At 37.7% G+C, this 20,639-nt stretch overlaps 1 protein-coding gene and 1 long non-coding RNA gene across 5 annotated transcripts in view; one reads left to right on the forward strand and one right to left on the reverse strand.

The window, feature by feature from the left end:
* Positions 1 to 1,596, reverse strand: part of LOC111261376 (uncharacterized) — a 9,856-nt gene extending 8,260 nt beyond the window's left edge. For 2 of the 3 annotated variants that reach the window (XR_002680926.2, XR_002680925.2), the window contains exons 1-2: positions 1,444 to 1,596; positions 835 to 1,125 (exon numbers count right to left, since the gene is read on the reverse strand). Coding sequence is in view for 1 of the 3 variants with exons in the window: in XM_022834825.2 (XP_022690560.1) it covers positions 835 to 1,070 (236 nt within the window). In the remaining 2 variants the exon portion in view is untranslated. The remainder of the gene's footprint in view (positions 1 to 834; positions 1,126 to 1,443) is intronic. The other variant, XM_022834825.2, reaches the window with a different exon arrangement.
* Positions 1,597 to 3,906: 2,310 nt separating this feature from the next.
* LOC111261379 (uncharacterized) lies at positions 3,907 to 9,236 on the forward strand. 2 transcript variants are annotated; one of them, XR_002680929.1, is made up of 2 exons: positions 3,907 to 4,903; positions 5,704 to 9,236. It is a non-coding gene; the product is annotated as an uncharacterized LOC111261379 (long non-coding RNA). The 2 variants fall into 2 exon arrangements; XR_002680928.1 differs by having other exon boundaries at positions 3,907 to 4,797.
* Positions 9,237 to 20,639: the final 11,403 nt, after the last annotated feature.

The raw sequence follows: 20,639 nt of genomic DNA on the forward strand, positions 1-20,639 counted from the left end.
TTCAATTCAGATTAAAATAGACAAATTTGGCCATTAAGTGAAAACGTAACCCAACAGAGGTAAGGTGCTCGTCTGAGGCTCTCGTTCTGAGAACAGTGAGTCAGGTTCTGTAACACGAATGTTTCCGTTCGGGAACGAGTCTGTCTACTGGTCAATCTAATGCCTATTATCTCTCTGTGGGAGTATTCGGTCAAAAGTTATGACCAGAAGCTAATAAGTAGTAAAATAAGGTACGAAATAAAAGAATAGGGAACAAAAAATTACAGCACTATTGGTTAAATTAATTAATAGCTGCTTGTATAGCGGCCATACGATTTACCAAGTCTGTTAAAAAAGAACCATTTTCAGATGACTTTGATAAGACCCACCCCGGTCAAATTCCTAGTAGAACGAATGTGTTTATAAAAAGGATATTACAAAGAGTGCTAAAATGAAAAATATCAAAAACAAAAAACTATTTGCCCGGAATACGGTCGCTCCAAGCGAGAAGAAGATTTCGATGATGTATCTCCGTGGCATTAATCCACTCATATCCAGCAAATAAAGGGTAGAAACAAATGGTAGGGAGACACAGTCATAGAGAGTAGCCGAAGTTCAAAAAGATGACCACAACGAGGCATATTGCAGGACGCATTGAACTATTTATTTGCTCACCTCTGTCAGCAGTACGCGCTTCGAAATTGAGTGAGATGAATGTCCTTTCTTTTTTAAAGGATAGAATATTCCTAATGAAAGCCTTCCTTTCGTACATACATATGTACGTTTGCGTATGCCATAAAAGAAAAAGAATTACTTAGACAATATTAAGTAACAAGCCACTGAGATTTCACTCACCTAGCACCTCGACGAGCTTTCGATAGTTGTTTAAGGATCTTTGGAGAAATTTCTTCAACCTCAAACCGGGATGACCCCTGCGCTTGCTCCGCCGACTGACTTAACGTTGTATTATATAGCCGATGCCGAAACAATGTAGTACACCATGTTTCCCACGCCGGGACAGCCTCGTTAGTTGTTTTAGATTCAAACTGAGGCAACGACCTATAACGATTTCTTGATGTAAATCCGCCCATTGTCGTCCATACGAAGAAGACAGCTTTCGCTTCCTACTGTCTACATGTGTTACCGCTGTTAGATATAGCAGTTGTAAAGATCAAAGAACAAGCAAACGTTTATGTAATAGGACAACACAATTTGGGATAGTGTATATACATATATATATATACCTTGGGCTTCGTAAGTTCAAAGGAAACGATGCCTATAAGATTGTACATATGTCTATATCTTTAAGCTAAGAGGGAATACTTGTGACACAAATACATCTGCGAAAATTGAATTAGCCCTGCTTAAGCTAGCTTGGAGACATATTTCCTATCTCGACCGCCATCGTCCTGGATAATGTCCAATAGTCTATTGGTGAGGACAACGCTCACTTGATTTACTCACGTCATTGTTGTTTTGCGAAAGATTTTTCCAGAACCTTAAAACGGTCCATGTTAGCTCGCAGCCTTGCCGTTAAGCGCACATCGATTCGATGTCTTGTTTACATCTTCAGTTCAGCTGACATCCGTTGCGTGGCTTTTGACAAATGAGAAAAGAAATAGCGTCTGCTCGCCCGTTAAACCTTCCTTGCAAAGATCAACAATCTGCTATATCAGGTTAGAGGATTTCCTCACGTGCATTTAATCCACCTATGATGAGGAGCGAATCGACGGAAATGCACCATACTGTGTCATCCTACTTGTTCTATGCTTGTATATGCACGTTTGGGCACCGGTATAGTGTGGCAGGTTTTAATCTGTCCCCATTTCGAGGTCATAACTAAAACTGGCCAGGTCATACAATACCTAAGGTTTTGCTTAGACTAGCCGTAAATCGTCCGTAGAATACTTTTGGCATTACTAAATATATCTTAATTTTGTCATCCAACAAAAACTAAAGAAAGAATCGATTGAGTCTTGATCTCCAGTTGAGATCATACTCAAAATCAATGCCAAAAAACATAATACGTTCAAATGTGTTGAGGGATCTCTGCTTAAAATATACGTTTCGAAGATTTGTTTCACACCTATTTCACGCCAGTAAATAAGATGATCGAGGCCCTAAAACCGACTGCGATTAGCGTAAGCAAGGAAATACGTAATAATAATAAACATTTATATATAGCCGTTGCAGAGAAACACACGTCTGCTTTGTAAGACTGTATGAGTAGGCAACGCTGATGGAGCGGGGCAATATGGGCCAAAAACTGTTTAACCAGACCGCTTACAGCAGAAGCTTCTTTGACAGTAAGAGAAGTGAGTGGCCCATATAGATTATATTTGGAACATCCTTATTGTCTAAAACTTCTAGAATCAATGCTACTTCCCTTAATTCTAGTAGCCCAACAACAGAGTTTCGACAATTATATATGTATATATATATACATATATAATTAGATCAAGTAGACAAGTCGTTGATAAGCTGCATTTGGATAATGCCTTTGAATCTTCGTAAGTAAACATACATTTTTCCTTAAATGGTTTTTTTCCGTGACATTAGCTGCAGATGGCTGTGTCACATGTCACTTGGTGATCATCTGCGGCGAAAGTACACATTGGTACTTCGAAGACACGCTCTAGCATGACACTAGTCACGAACGTTGTAAGCAGGACTATAGTTTTGGTACCAGCAGGACATTCTATTTATCCAATAACATAGTAGTAACTTAGTGTTTCCTACTCCTGTGACTATAACTACACCATTCTGATAATGGTAACAGGGTAGATGCATGCTTAAGTAAATATTTGAGACATTAAAATATATGACAGCGTTTTGAGTAATTACTAGGATATAGAGAACAAGTCGATACTGATTTTCTGTTCAGTAGAAGCTAGTAGTTAGGTAGGAAATTGACTTGCCTCGTCTACATGGACTTGGCCATAGATTAATAAAACAGTGAAGGTACCAGATGGAAATAACACTACCGAATAATAGGTGTTTGCCGTTATAACTACCAGTTCAATCTGAGGTTGACAAAATGTTCGGATGTTCGGTTCGAGAATGGTCGGATAGTGGAAAATTAACATTGATGTTGGGACTTGCGTACTCTAGTGAACTAAAAAAAAAAAAAAATATATATATATATATATTTTTTTTAACATAGCCTCATTGTTTGGAAGTTAGGTTGTTCAAAGAACTCGATTTAGTTAGGGAATAGTGTATTTTGAGTTTCCTTACTTGCTCAGGAGACTGCCGGTATAAAAGCGGCATATTTCATTTATAGTTTTTTAGTACCAGTTAGTATTGGGTTCCTGAACGAGAAGTCTAACAACAACGAATATTGCACGCTCGAGCCACAGGCTTGATAGTAAAGCATAGATATCTTGGAATTGGTTTCGATTCATGTAAGTCGTCCATTGATGGGAGCAGATTTTCGAAAGTGATCAAGGACCTAATAACGGCCTAGCTGAAGTGGCTGTCTATTTAATGAAGGTCATTCATTAAAATGTTGTGCTATACAACAGATTTTCCCTCTTCAACCAAACTAAGTGATATTGTGTGATTAAATGCAACACGCCATGCTGACACAACGAAATGATATTACGTTACAAAACAAACAGAAATCCAATATTTGAACAGAAAATCAGACGCAGCCGAACACAGGCTACCGAAACCTAAAGGAATTTACCGGAGTCTTCTAAAGTCACATATACACTAGTTACTCGAGAATGTGCTTCGACTTCAACCCTAGCATTGTACTATCGCGAAAATTCTGCCCTCCCAAGATGGGCTAAACCTTTAAATGAAAAATATAAAGCTCAGTAAATAGGACGCACATATTTTGCACGTAGCGCGCATACATGAAACGTGTAGAACAATCGGACCGACGTACTGATTTCAGCACGCACTTACGTGCAGTGAAAGCCAGCTTGTGGTTGGTTCGTAGATATCACATTTCTCAAAACGGTATTTTTCCTCCACACATATAAGTGACTTGAAGACTGATCTGTGATTCAGTACAATATCCTATCGTCTTACTGTAACACTAGACCTTTTTAATACCCGATAAATTGGTGGATCTTAAGGAACGATCGAATGGAACATCGCTTCAGGTGGTCAGAAAGGAGCGCACTAATAATCTGTTTTCATTTAGAATGTCACCCATCACTAATCTGAAGTAGAATCATCCCAAGCTTCAAAGACAGATAGTGACATACTTCCGTATAGAATTAATAGCAACGAAACCGGCCTGGCGATAACGGAACGAGACGTGGGGCGAGTGAGTGCTAAATCATTGCTCGAGCCTTAAAAAAAATCTAGGAATTGCAAGGTAGGCAAAGCCCAGCTGACGCTCTACTAAGTATCATTATCAACTCAGGACCACGGACAAAGAAGCCTCTTCAGGTTCAGGCTTCTGTTTTTCGTTTAGACGTCACCTTCTACATCTATCTCCTAGAACATTTAAGCTTAACGACAAACCGAAAGGCAACGACCAGCCGGCGAAGGCCAACTCGTTTGCTCGTTAAACCAAACAAGTGAGTGAGTGAGTGACAGGTCGTCGGCTGGTGGAGCCAGCCGCAATGATCACAATGACAAAGCAGCAACAACGCCGCATTGCGTAAATGGGTTTTTGCGAAAACAGAACAAGCTTGCAGAAGGACCGCAAGTGAGCAGAAATAGCAGCAACATCGTCTGCGGCAAGACGGCCTAGCAATCATCCGCTAAAAACTCTAGCCACAAGATATGTACATCATAACACGCCATCCATCCGAATGTCACGAGAAACAATGGCAGACAACGACCAAAGCTGCAATAAATGTAAATTCGGTCGTCACGGCTATGTGAAAGCCGCTACTAATAAACGAAAAGAAAAGCCTGCCGAACGAAGTGCTAGTTTATGATGAGCCAGAAGCTAGAATATAAGGTTATTCATTTCTGTTTCTGCTAGACCAGCTTTTCTACGGAACTTCCTGCGTTAGTTAGAAGACTTGAAGTTGAAAAGTCAAGGAGACCTTTAAACCTTCTACTAAAATTTTCATAGACAATTCGTAGTAAATTCAGAGAAAGTATATCTATGTCTATTTGAAGAACCGTGGATCTATTTATTGAAACTGGCTCTGCAAAAATGCTTCACAAATTTTACTTTTTTCTTAGAGATAGTTATTGGTGAAATACACTGATATCAGTATAGCTTTATGGCTAATTTAATATATTACTTGGTTGATTGAAACTACTGCAATATAACGTATGGAAGCTGTCATTGTGTGCATATATCTCATCAGCTATTTTAGCAGACACGATAGGTATACTGGAATTACTCATAGTGTTAAAAAAGTTAACAGCTTCGCAAACGAAAAAAGAACTGGGATACAAACACCATAGTTTTCATAAACCGAAAAACATACAAACATGCCCAGGGCCAGGGTTCATAGTTACGGTAACCATCATTTCCCAGGGTATTCAAACTGTCAATAGAACAAGTAGTATATTTGCAGAAACAACGGAAATCAATAATCTATTATAACAAGAGGCCTTCTTTGGCACACGACACATTGTCCACTAATATTACGTACGTAACAAAAATATGCGGAAGTACTCTCAGTGTACGCCTGGTACCCGTTTTAGTAGTAATTTATATATATATATATATATATATATATATATATATAAATTACTAATTCGCCATCTCGCAAACCATTCAATGAAACTTGTATGAATTTGCAGGACCTGATGGAGATTACATGGGAGTTGGTCATACAGTGAGGCCGGGTGATCTCACAAGCCGGCGCGTGTTCGATACTACGGCCACAGGCAATTAACTAATCTCTGAAGCGTACGTATGTATGCGGCGATATTTCTGCAGGCGACGGCATACGACATCGATATCGACATGATGTACATTAAATTCTCGGTGCTATTGGTCTTGTTATTGCTGTTATTACCTAGCCAGGCTATAGGATGACATGAACGTCAACGACCCGACAGGGGGCTAGAAAATCTGTCCCCGATGTATAAACAATGGTGTGTTTCGGCCCGCATTCCTTCGTCCGTATTATATGAGTAAAGGATTATTATACGATGGGTATGATCGAAAGGAAGTAGGCTTTTGTATAGTAAACCTAAAACAATGTAGTAGGAAGCCTTAAAGATACGAAGCGCTTCCCAAACACTACAGCGGCCAATGTTACAATGGGAATAATTTTTTTCAGAAGCCTGCCACTTGCAAATTCTAATAAAAGGCTACTGAAAACTGGGCTAACTTTATAGTGGCAATATATAGGCCCAACAGACTGCTGGAATTAAATTTAGTACATCTTAATCTTCAAATGAAGGAACTATAATAGGTAGGTCCAAACTATACACACTGAACACCTGTCTACCGAAGCTACGTTTCGTTTGAACATATGATCATAAGTATAACTACGATTATTTTATCTTTATGAACGTTATTCAGAATTCCGATTGATCCCACTTTTTGTTGACAAAACAGAGCAGTATAGATAAACTTTACCGGCTTACCGTAGTTGCACTCTATTTCTTAGAACAGAAGAAACTTTTAAACAGTCGCAAGCTGCAAAATAGTCTCCTTAAGTCTGTTAAAATTTACCTACCTGCGTTGTTACCCCCCTCCCCCCCCACTCAATTGACGGGAACTGAACGAGTGTCCCAACGACAGATGCCGCAGTAGAAGCTCGATTTGTGGAAAAAGCGGAAAGTAAAAACAGAGACGAAGAAAACAACCAACATGAGAAAAAGGTCTACGTTCGTTTTGCGTTCGTATACGTGTGGACCTTCCCGCTGTAGCAAACTGGATATGCAATTTAGTTGAATTCGTCTGAAAACCTCGAAGTTTTATCGATAAGTAAACTCATCTGGGCTTGCGAAGTGCTCCTAGTGGAAAATATCTACTACCATAGTCTGATCAGATTAGGCAGACAGTTGTGGCGCCTTGCGATTCAACTGGGTATGGGTAAAAGGGACGCAGCCGGGTGGTCGCGTAGCTCAAACTGGTCGCTAGCAGTCACGCATCAGGTGCCACACTGGCACAGATGAAAAGAAAATACACGGTAATAGAAAGGACGACTTCGACGTACGGTTATATATTACCCTATAGTAGACCTTGCGCCTATTTTTCCCAGCCGACTTTACCTAGTCAACCAAGTAAATACGTAACTCTGTAACTAACACGAGTGAAACGATATGCGACCTCTATAAAGGGGCAAATGAAACTAACTTTAAGTAGTTGAATTAGCAGAATTTATGTCGTTGGCAGAGCTTCACTCGCATTATCTGGTGCATAAAATTATCGATTTATGTATGTATAATACTGGATAATATGTAAATGGAAATTGTTAAAGCAACAAGAAATATCCACTGCATATCGCAGTCAAATCGTTGTCAAATGGCTCGAACAACTTTTTGATACAATTTCTGTTACGCGCATGGGTAAACGTCGATACATTTGGTTTAATTGCAGAGAAGCAATACTACACAAACAGAAGAAAAACAGTCAGGTGTTTTCGTTGTTGATAAGACCATATATACATATAGTATCACACAGACTAAATTTTGATGTTTTTTATACTCATATACTAGACATTTAATGACTTAGACGAAAATAAAATATTTACACTGATAATAAATAATAATAATGGTGAAAAATTAAAAAATTTCGATTCTTTAAGTAATTATAGGTGACTGACACGTGCTAACGGAGCTAAAAATAATTTTTTTCGGGAAAAATAGGCACAAGGATCGTATAGACATATATGTCGCAGAGCAGGACATGACTCGACCCCTTGCTTTGAAAAAAATGTCTATATTTTATACGAAGTAGTTCAAACAAACCTAATTCCATATAAGAAGGCATCAAGTCTACCCCAATATCCGTACGTTACCTAAAACATCTGTCAATAAAACCGCTTCTGAAGACCGATTACAGCAGTTCAGCAAACCTTAAACTAAATATGGACCTGAACACCCAGTTATTATTGTTATTACTACTATTATTATTAATCACGTTTATTATTAGAAAAAAAAAGCGTTCAATGCCCAGAATACTATATGGTATATAAACACTAGAAAGATACAAGATAAATTATATCTACTAAAAGCTCCTTTATACCAGCTGTGATCGTCCTATAGCCTTGCCTACTGGCCTTGTGTTCTGTACTAAACTACAAATTACAAACCTACAAAAAAGGAACGACGCATTTTCAGCCTAGTCCAGCCCAGCCTAAGGAGTGCAGTAAAAGGAGTACAAAACACCCAGTATAAATATCAAATGCTTTATACTCTTCACTGCCCTTTGACGTGTTCCTGCTGATTTGGCTGGCGAAGCCAACGTCTTCACTGATTACAAGACGAAAATTTAAACTGCTTCTACCTCATCATCCTACTTTAATAAAAACTCTCCGAATGAGAAACACACCCTTTGTCCAGTGTTAACCGAGACGGTCCTTTTGTCATTGAAGGCCGACGGAAGGGGAAGAAAACGGAGGTTCCGCAATAACGTTTCGCCAGCATTGCCACGTCGTGATGGAGGGAATTCGTTTACATGATTTAATTTGTTGCTGCTAAAGATGTGCGACTTTTTTTAACCTTGCTGCAGACCGTACGACGCTTTACTCGCAAACGCTACTACCCCTTCGACACGGTAAGCATCTAGTTAGATTAGAAACTTATCACAACACATGGAGCATACTACACAGCCAGTATGAATATCAATTTAACGAAGGACTCAAGTGACCTTTACATCAATCAGTAAGAGGTGAAGAGCGTAAATTGCGCAGCCTGGCAATTTCCTGCCCTAAGATCCTTTTAGCGGCAGGATATTAAAATCGTATGTTTGTATATGCTACATTTCCAATAAAAAAATCCACGAACTCGAAAGTTCGTGTCTGCTATAGTCGACATCAGCGTGCGTAGAACTAAATCTAGCTACTACGCGAAATAGCATTCAGTAAACGGAAAGCGTACAGCTTATTGGTTGGAACGGCTGGTTTTAAATGAAAATTTGTCCGTTGCACAAGATTGGATCTATCTCGCATCAATCCAATAGAGAACTATGATCAATATACACAGTTTAAAGTCTAACAAATAACGTTTTGGACTATTGACTTCCAGTTTATGTTCTCTAAATGACAATACAATGAGTTCGTTCAATTGAAACGAACAGAAAAGTTCATCATAGAGCACTTTTAACTACCCCAACTATAGTAGGCATTTTTTTCTGAAATAAAAATGGATCGGTATTATTCTCTCTCTTTTCTTTATTTACAATAAGACATCATAATTTTAACATGCATATACAGAGAAAACACTGAAAGTAAACTGCATGAAAAATTTCCTTTCGAACTTTCAGGTGCTGATTAGCCTCATATGTGTAGCTTATGTAGAATTTTGAGTACTTTGAACATCTTACCTATTCATACTTCCATAACACCAATAAATTGGTACTACTCTCATTTTGACATGTCCGAACATCGGGGTAAATCTATATTGTATCGTTGATCCTGAAGGACAAAATTCGTACCGACCGGAAAAATGTTTCCCTTCTAACCATTGACGATACTCGATGATTGCAATAACTAAATATATAAGTATATTTTGGCAGAAATTTAAAGCTCCCAGTATCGTCAAATACTTAACAGGTCGTATACACCAAGCTTTAATTTACATGAGATCGATATTCATAAGATGCCTGACACGAGCCGAGACAGTTCGTCCAAAAAAAAAAGCGTGATGACATCACCGTAGAAAGACCTTTTCTACAAAACCATCTCTAAATAACGCAATAAAATGAACGGATCTGCGAGAAATACACTAGGTGGACAATCAAGTAACACAACTCGGCACATACGATCTTTAAGGTAGAAATATTTGTTTGTTTAACCAAGCTAAGATGCATTATCTAAATACCTCTTAGCTTTGTAACGATCATAGGTCCACTGCATATGAATTCCGTCATTTTTTTATACACGCTTGCTTAACCAGTTACTTGACTCGGTCTTGTACTGGTACAAAACATAATTTATTACTAGAACCTAGAACTGGGATATTATACGATACATTAATAAAACAATGCACCTGGTCTTAAGATAGTCTTGCCCTCGGTCGAGATCTGCTCGTAGTTGTGTACTCGTAATCTAGGTCTAATTACCGTAAATATCAATTGGATTCAAGACTGTTAGTAGCTATACTTTTGCTCTGAGTAATCGCATACATCTATTTCTAGCAATTTCCTTGGATGTGACTATGCAATATATCTAAAAATGGATCTTCCCCAAAATTTGGAACACCCGAAAAATTTCCAGGAAACGATTTTGAAGCCTTTTCTGATTATTATATACCTTCAGAACTCGACAAATCGAGTTAGTATATTTCGTCATAGCAAACTTCCTAAAATAGGAAGGCAGAATACCCTGCCGTGGATAGAATTTATCGTCGTTGGCCATCCGCTGCCCGCGCGTCGCTGCTTCCGAGCGAGTTTCTCAGCGAAATCATTTTGAGTTTCCAAATTACATTAGGTGCTAAGTCACCTCTGCAGCGCTAACGACATTTTAGTTCTAACAGCAACCCACTGTCCACGACGCTACGCCAACTTAAGGCATAACTTCAATCAAGAAGGCGTAAAATCGGATAAAATCAGAAGGGAGACAACGGTCGCCGTGGTTGAAATTCCCCGACGGAAACATACATCTATACTATTTGTGTAAAATAAAGGGTCTTTTGTACTTGTTTTATTTAGCTGGGTTGATATCAACCCAAACTATTTTGTTATGTCACTTCAGTGAACCCGTCAAAGAATATTCCCTTACCTTTTTAATTAATAAAGTTTGGTAGCGATAATCATACTAGGGAAAATGGACTGTTTTTTTTTTCGTACTTAGTCACCTGAATGACTCGAGTCCACCTTTCGATGCAGATAGACAAAGAAGATAATATTCTATATTAAACATATTGACTCTAATAAAGGCAAAAAAAAAGACAATTTAGCGGGTAAATTACTATCGATCGACCGTATTTTTAGTTGGATTCCCAACAGCTATTAAGTCCACATTTTGTTGATGCGTTTTCTATCATTGGTTTGTTTAACATTAATATTCAAACATGCAAGATCGGAACAGGAAGTAAACTCTTGAAAATAGCATTATTCATTTTATTACGGTGTCTCTGGGATCTGGTACAAGTTTTTTAGTGCGGATTTTTTAGCCAGACCTCTTTATTTTTCCTATTTGTACTATTTAGACAGTCAGTTACTTTGCAAATGTGTCTACTGAGAAATTCTGTTTTGTAGGCATAAATATGGAGTATCATGTACTTTAATTTTTATTGACTCTATTTATTCAATAAACGATAGACAGAAAATGATATTATACGTTTCACGAGGTACGTAACAAGACAATCTGTATAATAGTAACTAAAATACGTAACACTTTTAAAAGTGTAGAAAAAAATTTTCTTAAAGACATTCTATATACGTTCAGTAAAAATGGCAATTTATATCAAGTTAAATCATCCCAAAACACAGATGTTCTCAATACCAACCGAGTCCATATGATCAAAGCAAGTAGCGTTTTCATCGTGCAGGGGTACAGCAGGCCATAACTCAGAATGTACTACCGTATATTATACTTGGATGCAACGTCTTTTGCGTAACCGGCGAAGGCCTCTTGCAATACATATAGCCGTTACCATCCCTATGCATTTGACGAACGATAGTCGTTACGTGGCGACTGCCAACATGTCAAGTTTTGTATTTTATTTATTTTTTCTATATATTTTCTCAAATCGGACTCATCCATGAATAAGAACAGGCACATTCTGATCACACTGCTGCTATATCAGTGATCGCAATCACACGTAGGAGCACCGTTTGGCTTGAGCCTTGTGCACAAGATGTCTGAGCGAGTGATTTCTGCGAGTAAATTTCACATTTTCATTATTGTCACTTCGTTCATATTAACTGTTTTTCCGATAAACTAGAGGTAGGGGAAGCTGAATTTTATAAGTTTCGTTTAGAGTCGCATCTGTATATTTAAGGCAGTAAGTCAAAACAACTCGTACGCGTCTTTCGGCGCGTTTCAACATTAATGTCAAGAGAAAGTTAGTTAGTAAGGTGATCCGCACCTTCTTGAGGAATATAATTCAAGCTGAAATTCTGTTGTGGACGATATGTGTAACGAGAATATTTATAGCTGCAATTTTGCATGTAGACTTTTTTACTTGATTATACCCTTATTTAATTTATGTCGTTATCGAAGCTGTATAGCTATAATTAATAAAACAGTTCATGAAAAATTATAATGCAAGGCAGTACTTGCAGCTAGGATCAAAGCACTGCTGAAAAAAACCAAAATTTAATCAGTTTACCTTTTTATTATTAATCTTGTTTATATGGTTTAATGATAGACAATGTGCGCAACGTCTGTCTAGAATTTTACATCCAGCGCTGCGTAAGCATTGTATCTTTGTGTCTGTTTCTGAATTCGAATCCAAGATCCATATCCCATTTGTACCCCAAGTTTCAATCCTCTGCTACGACCGCAATGTCTTAAGGCTCCTTCAACGTTCCTTAATTATTTTATAAATGAAGGCTCCAAAATCGCGGCAGTTTTCGAAAGCCTCTCAAGTGCTTCGATTTAAAATAATCAACTATTAAATAACCGATAAACCTGTTTAAACCTCAACGGGTTTATCGGCCATAATGCATCGTATCGAAACCAAGAAAGTCATCCCACGGCAATGAGTCTCTATCCTGATGAAGCTTGTACCAAGTAACGAGCGACTTGTCGTCAAAGATGACGTCAACGAATATCCATACATCGAAAAGCGTCAACTGAAGTTCAAGCAAATTGTGCAACGATTCATGACTTTAGTCCTGTATGTCTTCTCTTTCAGTTTAATGGTTTAGCGTGCACTACGTGCGGTGTGATCTTCTGGCTCGAAGATGCGTAAGAAAATCCTTGCAGGTATATGTTTCACGTGTTAAGTTCTGATTTAAGCCGCATTCACTAATGAGGACTGATATAATCTCCTCTATGAAATCTTAACTTTCTCTCGAATAGTCACTGTCATTTAACCCAAGGCAGAAAACCATTACGCACACGATTTGAATTGGATTAAATAAACCGTACGATTTTTACATCACTCTCCTTTTAGGCTGGAGCTAAACTTGAAGAATATCTGTAGGTAAACCTATAATGATAAGGTATACCTATAATGGTTTTTAAGGGGTGCATGAAACGACACAATGTACACAGCTATGATTCAGGTACGCGTATATCGGTTGGTACATCTAAAGTTTTACTTCTCGTCGATATTCCATATTCATGAGCGGGTCTTGTATGTCTTCTATCATAAACAGTATTTGGAGACCAATTATTGCAGATGGCCAATATGTGAGAAACCAGAGAATCCTAATATGTGAACGTAGTAGATTTAAACATGAATATAACATATAATAGTTCAATTTACATTATGAATAGATATTGCAAGATATCCGTTCTGGACTAAAACTCCTGTGACGCTAATATACGTATCGAATGCCTCGTGAAGCGCTCGAGCTGATCACGTACGATTTATTATTACAACGCAAATACATTCAGTATCTTTTTTTTTTTTTTTTTGTTTTATCTTGCCTATAAACGGGTCCGACTTTAATTTTGCTCCTACGTCACGGGGGAATCAACTCACCTCGTTCATTGGCAAATGGTAACGGCTCGAGCTGGAAGTGGCCGGAGACGCGAGGGTCTACTTCATATTTACTGCATCAAGAGAGTGTCTGTCATTCATCTGCCATTTGCACATTACCGACCAAAAACAATGGCTATTTCAAAAACGATTTGATTGTACTAATTAGAATTGTTGTTATTTGCTATTGATATTAATATTTCCCATGCTTCGGCACCATATTTGCTTGTATATATTCCTACAATTTCGATACGCCTAAAGCTAGTTGACGATATCTAGTATGGCAAAACTATCAGAATCACAGAAAAAAAATGCTAACCATTTGACCAAGTTACAAAATACTATAAGCGTTGCATATAACTATCGAGGTAAGTTGTTGCCATGTTAAAACCCGCTTCTACATATTTGCTAGATCCACTGTATTGCATTACTGACGGTTTTTTTTCATTAATTAATTAATTTGATTTAATGTTATGCGATGCATTGTGCTGTACAATATTTAGCTTTAGAGCGAATATCTACTATTCTCTCGAAGCTGTGCAGCAACCATAGTTTCTATTACCTACATAAAACGGGTGTTTCCAATGATGGTCCCTAATGGCTTAAAATCGATAGTAAAACTCGAACGCCGATAAAATTTTCTTGTGCATATTAACTATACTTAAAATTAGTTTTAATAATTGGTACGCTATGTATAAATGCGTTTTCCTTCTATTTGTTGATCCAAACTAACTGCTATCGGCGCCTAGCATTACAGGCATTAGAACAACTTACAAGCTACATTCGAACCATCCGGTGATGCACATGCTAGTTACCCCTAGGTCACATAAATGACATTCTCTTTCTGCCCTTGCCATTACTTGGGTATTAAAATGAATTTTGATTTCTGCTATACTTTCGATCATCAACGACTTATTGTACGAGAACGTCAAGCGTCGATTTGGTGAAGTCTCCCAAGTATCCTTGCTTTTTTTTTTACAATCCTCAACAAGGTATTTTTATCAACTCTATCAAGGTTCCACTCAGTCAAAATACATTGACGCATTAATAAATACTACATTGAAGCAAATCTACCATTAGCCAGCAAAGGGAGCTTTTTTTTTTCCTTCTTTTATCAAAATGACCTTTCCATTACGCTAGCTAGGAACGCTTTCCACGATTCTCTTACATGCCTCTTAGTTCCGGCTAGCAAAGCCTATCGAAGCAATTAGCTTTCGTCTAGCAAAGCAATTGCAAGATAATTATTACAATCAAGATTACATGCTTTTAAGATTCAACAAACTTTCAATTAAATGTCAGCCGTTAGTTACGAGGGATAACTGTAAAGTTTGTAAGCAAGCACACCGCGAACTGTCTTACATCTCAAAGGATTGCTCGGGAACAAGATTCAGCAGTTCCCGAGGTAAGTGATGCAAGGCCCTCTTTAGCATTTTACAACATGAAAGATATTAATGGTAAATGCCCACCACCTCCTAAGTAAATCCAAATTATATCCTTTCGATGGAACTTTCCCAAATTTCACTTACGTCCGTATTTGCAACTTATGGTTAGCTTCTCCTGATTGGCTAATAGGTTAGGGAAGTATTTGTTCTTCAGATGTAGAACGACAAACCTGTACGTTATGTACAGCTGGCCAACGATAAATAAAAATATTTATTCATTACTACTGAAAATAGTAAATTGAGACAAACGCACTGTGTGCTAACAGAAAATTACTGATGAATATGCCCTGGTATGTAATAACATAATAGTACTGAAGGACAGTTGTTCCCAATCGTTGTACTAGTAGAGGCCTATTAAAAAAAAACGCGCCCTTTTTTCGCGTCCTAGTGTCTCACGAATCTGCAACTAAGCTACTATAATAAATCATAACTTCCTTGTTGTTGTTGTTGTTAAAAGCTGTAGTAATGGTCGAATGCCTGCTATATAATTCTATTCTATGCTATATAGTTGCAAAAAATAGAACAAAATAAAAACAATTAGGTGTTGAAATAAACAGCAATAATATCGTTACAGTAATTATGTGAAGCGTTATTATATTTTTGGCGTCCTATTATATTTTATTAGATCATTAGTGCAGATTCAAGTATAGCAAATACTTTCTTTGCTTCAATTTAACAACTTTGTTCGTCGAGTGAAGTTCAGTTATTGTTAGTATATTATTATAGTAGTATTATATTGAGTTAGTAACGACAGGTATTATTATTATTATTATGACTATGATTATTGTTATTGCCGTGCAGCTTCGTGATCCTCAAAGAACTTTTTTGCTACGAACAACTGGATATCTCCTAGATTTCTTATTTAATTATGTCCCTTGCACAATTAAATAATACAGCTTCGACGAAGAGCTTGCATTTGTAAAAGAAAAACGTATTTCAAAGTACCTGTATTTAACTGAACTACCTGAAAGTCCTTAAATAGTTCTACTGCGAAAAGATTTATAACAACCTTTACCCAATTCGCAACACATAACGTAACATTTGTTTTTTCGACTTTAAAAAAGCTGTGGCGTGGTGATACTGGGCTATGCTTGTGCTGTAAACTTAAGTTGACTTTATAACCGAAACCGAATGTAAGCGTCACGCGACAGTTGCTGTTGAAACTACGCCGTGTTATAAGTTTATAGGTTTTAAACTTACTCCATGTTGTCTGAATTGCAGATGTTGTCTTCGTTAGTGTAGCATTTGTATGAGTTTTTTTTTGTTGACCAGCTGCAAGCTTGTTGACCTCAAATCGAGAGTGAAGAAATTTGGTAGCCTTTACCAAACTGCGAAGCAGTTCTTAGATGGTGTCATCTTGCGAGCTCGATGAAAACCTAATACCTCGATAAGTAACACATCGCTATCTTCTTGACCTGCGGATTCTCCCCCGTGGCCAATATGGAAGCGCTTTTTCGCCCGTTACAGGTCTACCGCACGTTTTAACGCTTAACATATTTATGACCGCTATGGCAACTTCAGCTTCTGGTTTTCTAATGCGCAACGAAACTTAATTCTTTAAACTTCAGTACTAAAGAGTGTTTAAAAGCTAATGATCTGAAAGATCAGCTATTCAATAGAGTCTTGCGATTATCTGATTCATGTGCCCAGTGCGACCTTGCTGAGCTCGCAGGATTGACCAGAGATGTTGCAGGAATATGGATTATCATACGATTATTATGTTATATACAAAGAAGGCCCTAAGTACTTTATGAAATCACGAGACTCACATTACCACAGCGTAAGCAAGCGATTTATGCCTACCACTCGCTGTATGTGAGTTTATACATAAGAAGAGACCACAAGAACAGAGTTTAACTATTTTAGTAAGTACATCATTGTAATATTTACATCTACTAAGGCGAAAGTTACAAATGGAATTTCATGATGGAGAAAAATAAAACACGCCAGACTAAAATAAACTCGACCCGATCGTATAGCCCACATTTCGCTTCGTACCATGGCCAGAGAAACACGTAATATCAACTCATATAATATTTCATAACCCCCAACCGCCATCTATAAACATGTTATAAGTACCAATCAAATTTTATCTCATGTCAGTGACGAATACGAGGCAGGGGTACCTTTGTGTTTCAAGAACATAATAATTTCGTATCGTTGGGATCGAACCAATCGCGACATCTATGTATCGCACCGAATTCGTAGTTATTAGGTATTTACAAATAATAAGCAAGCAAACCCGCAGTAGGCGCGATTGTTACAAGATATTTGTAATCAATTATACTTACAACAAGCACAAATTATGTATATGTGATCAAGGAAAGAAGTTTCATTTCAATATATTTCCCTCTGCTAGAAAAGAAACTTCATTCTAGTATCACACTTATTAATTTATTTTTAAAATTAGTTGTCGATTTCCTTTTATGTTATCCTTGATTGTTAACATCACGTGATCCTTATACCTGATGGTCGTGCTGTCAGAAATTCTGCTGTGCCTAAAATTAAAGGTGGTAAATATCCACAAACAATGATGCATGCATGATATTATTTATTATATTCGCACGAAGCGGATAATACTGCATTGCATTTACTGAAAACGATTTTCGGCTCGCCTTCGTTCGATGTTGCCACATGTGTACCTTCCTTTATAGAAGGCATAAGATCCGCGTTCAAATCAATTTAAATCGTTTGGATCTATGACCCCACTCTGCGTTCCACTAAAGTTTATGCTGGACTTATCGCCATCGACCTGTAAACCTAGAGAGCAGGAGTACCGATTGTAACATATCTACTCACTGCTTCATATCGATACTGTACTCAAACCTTAGCATAAACCCTAGGCCAATGATTGAAAGGCACTCTTAGGTAAAAAAAATTCGCTATTATTTTTTGTCGTTTTAATAACAGGCACTGTTCAGAAACAGCGTAGACTAGCGCATTTTCCACTAAAATCAGGTTTGTTTTAATAACATATAGGATCTAGTAAATGTATATAATTATGAGGAGGGGCGAACTTTGGATTGGACATGAGCAGCTAGCATTGAGCATCATGTGATTCGCTATTCTTATGTGTTCTCATTAGAACGAGCATTGATCACGGATGACTCCCACTGCCCAGGCGGAAGTTAAATGTGCAGAACCTATCATTTGTCTTCATTATGGAGTAGTCCAGGTAAGTTTAAAAGAGTATCGGAAAAGAATCAACTACGCCAATTTAGCATCGTCATCGAAGTTTTCATTGTCCACCAAAAACCGCTCTCCACATAGACGTTTACCACACTGATACTGCTTACTCAGTATTTTTCTACCGGAACGAAACTTTCACACTCGTTACCTTTCCTGTTAGAAAAATTAAGAAGCGACTCGGCTAAGTAGCGTTCTAAACTATGTTCCGCAGATAATCTACATAAAAAGGTCCAGCATGCGAATCTAGTAAAATCTTGGCTTGTCCGTACACCTACGTATTCACTCCGACAAAATCGTAGAAAATAGCGAATCGCTCTGTGATAACAGGAGACCTTTGAGGCGAGTACGCGATAGCGTTGACAGAATTTTTTGGGATGTAACCTTATATGGACCTTATTATCCTTGACATGTCAAGAGTGCCAAAGTGAGCTTCTTTCCGTACTTTTATACTGCAGTCTATCCCTAGTTTTTTTTACATTTACAGTCGATGAATTATTTAGGTGGATATTCTTTTGCTTGGATTGGAGCTCTGGAAAAATAACTCATTGAGTAAAACTGCAAGAATAAGTAGATATCCGATATAATCCGAGTATCTAATCAAAAATATGCTCAGGGCAAGTGTAAGGTAGTCTACACATTAATTATCGTTACTGAAGCCAGCACGTCTGCCTAGTAAATAATGTGTTAAGCGATTCATCATCTTCAGTACATAAGTAGTATGAATTTTAGAAGCTACGTAGAAAGGGATAATAATGCTGTGTAACCGTCGAAGCCAGTCGACTTCAATATCAGCCTTTTTGGGTCCAACATTGCATCCATAGTGTCAGTTCCTGACAAGCTCCTCATGGCATTTGTAGAGTTCGTTAGTGTACCACTCGATAGACAGATAAATAGGCAGAGGCGGTTGGTCTCCTCTAATGTCCGGTTGCAATATCGATATGTTTATGCAGAGACGCCATGTTTGTGGCGTGCAGATGGACCCTAATTGTCGATAAAAGTACAAACGGGTCAATGGAAGGCAATTTCTTTGGCTACCCAGATATTAACAGAAAAATTAACAGTAAATATATTTTATTAACTTATCTTATATGCATGTATGTACAGCTGGATTATATAGTGATGTCATGTATCCATCGTTACATACTCCTAACCGACTTGTATAGTCACAAGGATGTATAAACTGTATTAGTAAAAACCTAGTCGAGTAACAGTCGTTTGTTATATTCCTTATTTCAAGGATCCTGATGACTAATATTAAAACAATCAATGAGAAACATCATGGCATTGATTTATTGTCACTCGAATTAACTGACTGTGACTGTAGATACGCATAAAATTATTAAATCTAATATATAAACTATCAGTTCACCAATTAAATCGTATCTAACTTCTAACTACGTTAAATACTAACAAATTTTTGTGACATTGTTATCTGTTACTTATTTTATACGAAACCAAGCGTCCAAACAACGTTCCATAACTGACTCTGATTAACAATATGGGCTCCCTTGAACAGGGCCGGATGTCCATCCTGCGCTGTGCTAATCAATGCCTATAATATAAATACCACAAACTACCAAACAATTTGAAAGCGAAAGTTCATTACAGGTTGTTGGAAACCCAACGCTATCCTTATCTAGCTAGTTTGAATTTGAGAAATGTTATTATTTTAGCCATGTCTCTTGGCTTGTCGTTTATAAGCAGTAAACTCCTGCCAAGTACCACAAACACTCGTGTTAAAACATTGGAGTTCTGCTACAGTTGTTCCCAGGTATGCAATACGGTTCGTTTCCTTTTATTTATTTATTTTCTTAAAATGTCTACGGCGTTGCGCCGATCAATAGTAGGATATCATCTTCATGTATAAGGTATTTATATTACTCTATAATTCAATAAAATTCTAGAATAATGTATCGTTTCCAGTTACCATTGGATCGGTATCATCCTAGGAACTACCCCAGCTTATTTTTTGCTTACTTTTGAGCTTGACTTGTTGACCAGATTTGCGCCGCTAGGTTATAAAACCTGCCTCGACTCCTTGTCTCTACTTGCTATCTGGGTCATCAGTTGGACGGTAAATGTTTTAGTTGTGAATGAGCTAGTGAAACAACCGGCCAACTTTTCAATAACTATCGACTGATTTCGATCAGAAAGAATGCATTTCATCATGCCATTAGCTACGCTCAGGTAAAAGAACGCTCCCTGAATTTAGTATGCTAATACCAAGCAAAACTCTCCTAGCGGAGGCGTTTCGCGCTTTTCGAGACCTCGCCAAAATCCGATTTAAATTTGGCGGTATTACGATTCACCTTCCCCCGATTGGTGGAAAGAACG

Source organism: Varroa jacobsoni, unplaced genomic scaffold (genome assembly GCF_002532875.2).
Source record: "Varroa jacobsoni isolate VJ856 unplaced genomic scaffold, vjacob_1.0 scaffold_551, whole genome shotgun sequence".
NCBI classification, from domain to species: domain Eukaryota; kingdom Metazoa; phylum Arthropoda; class Arachnida; order Mesostigmata; family Varroidae; genus Varroa; species Varroa jacobsoni.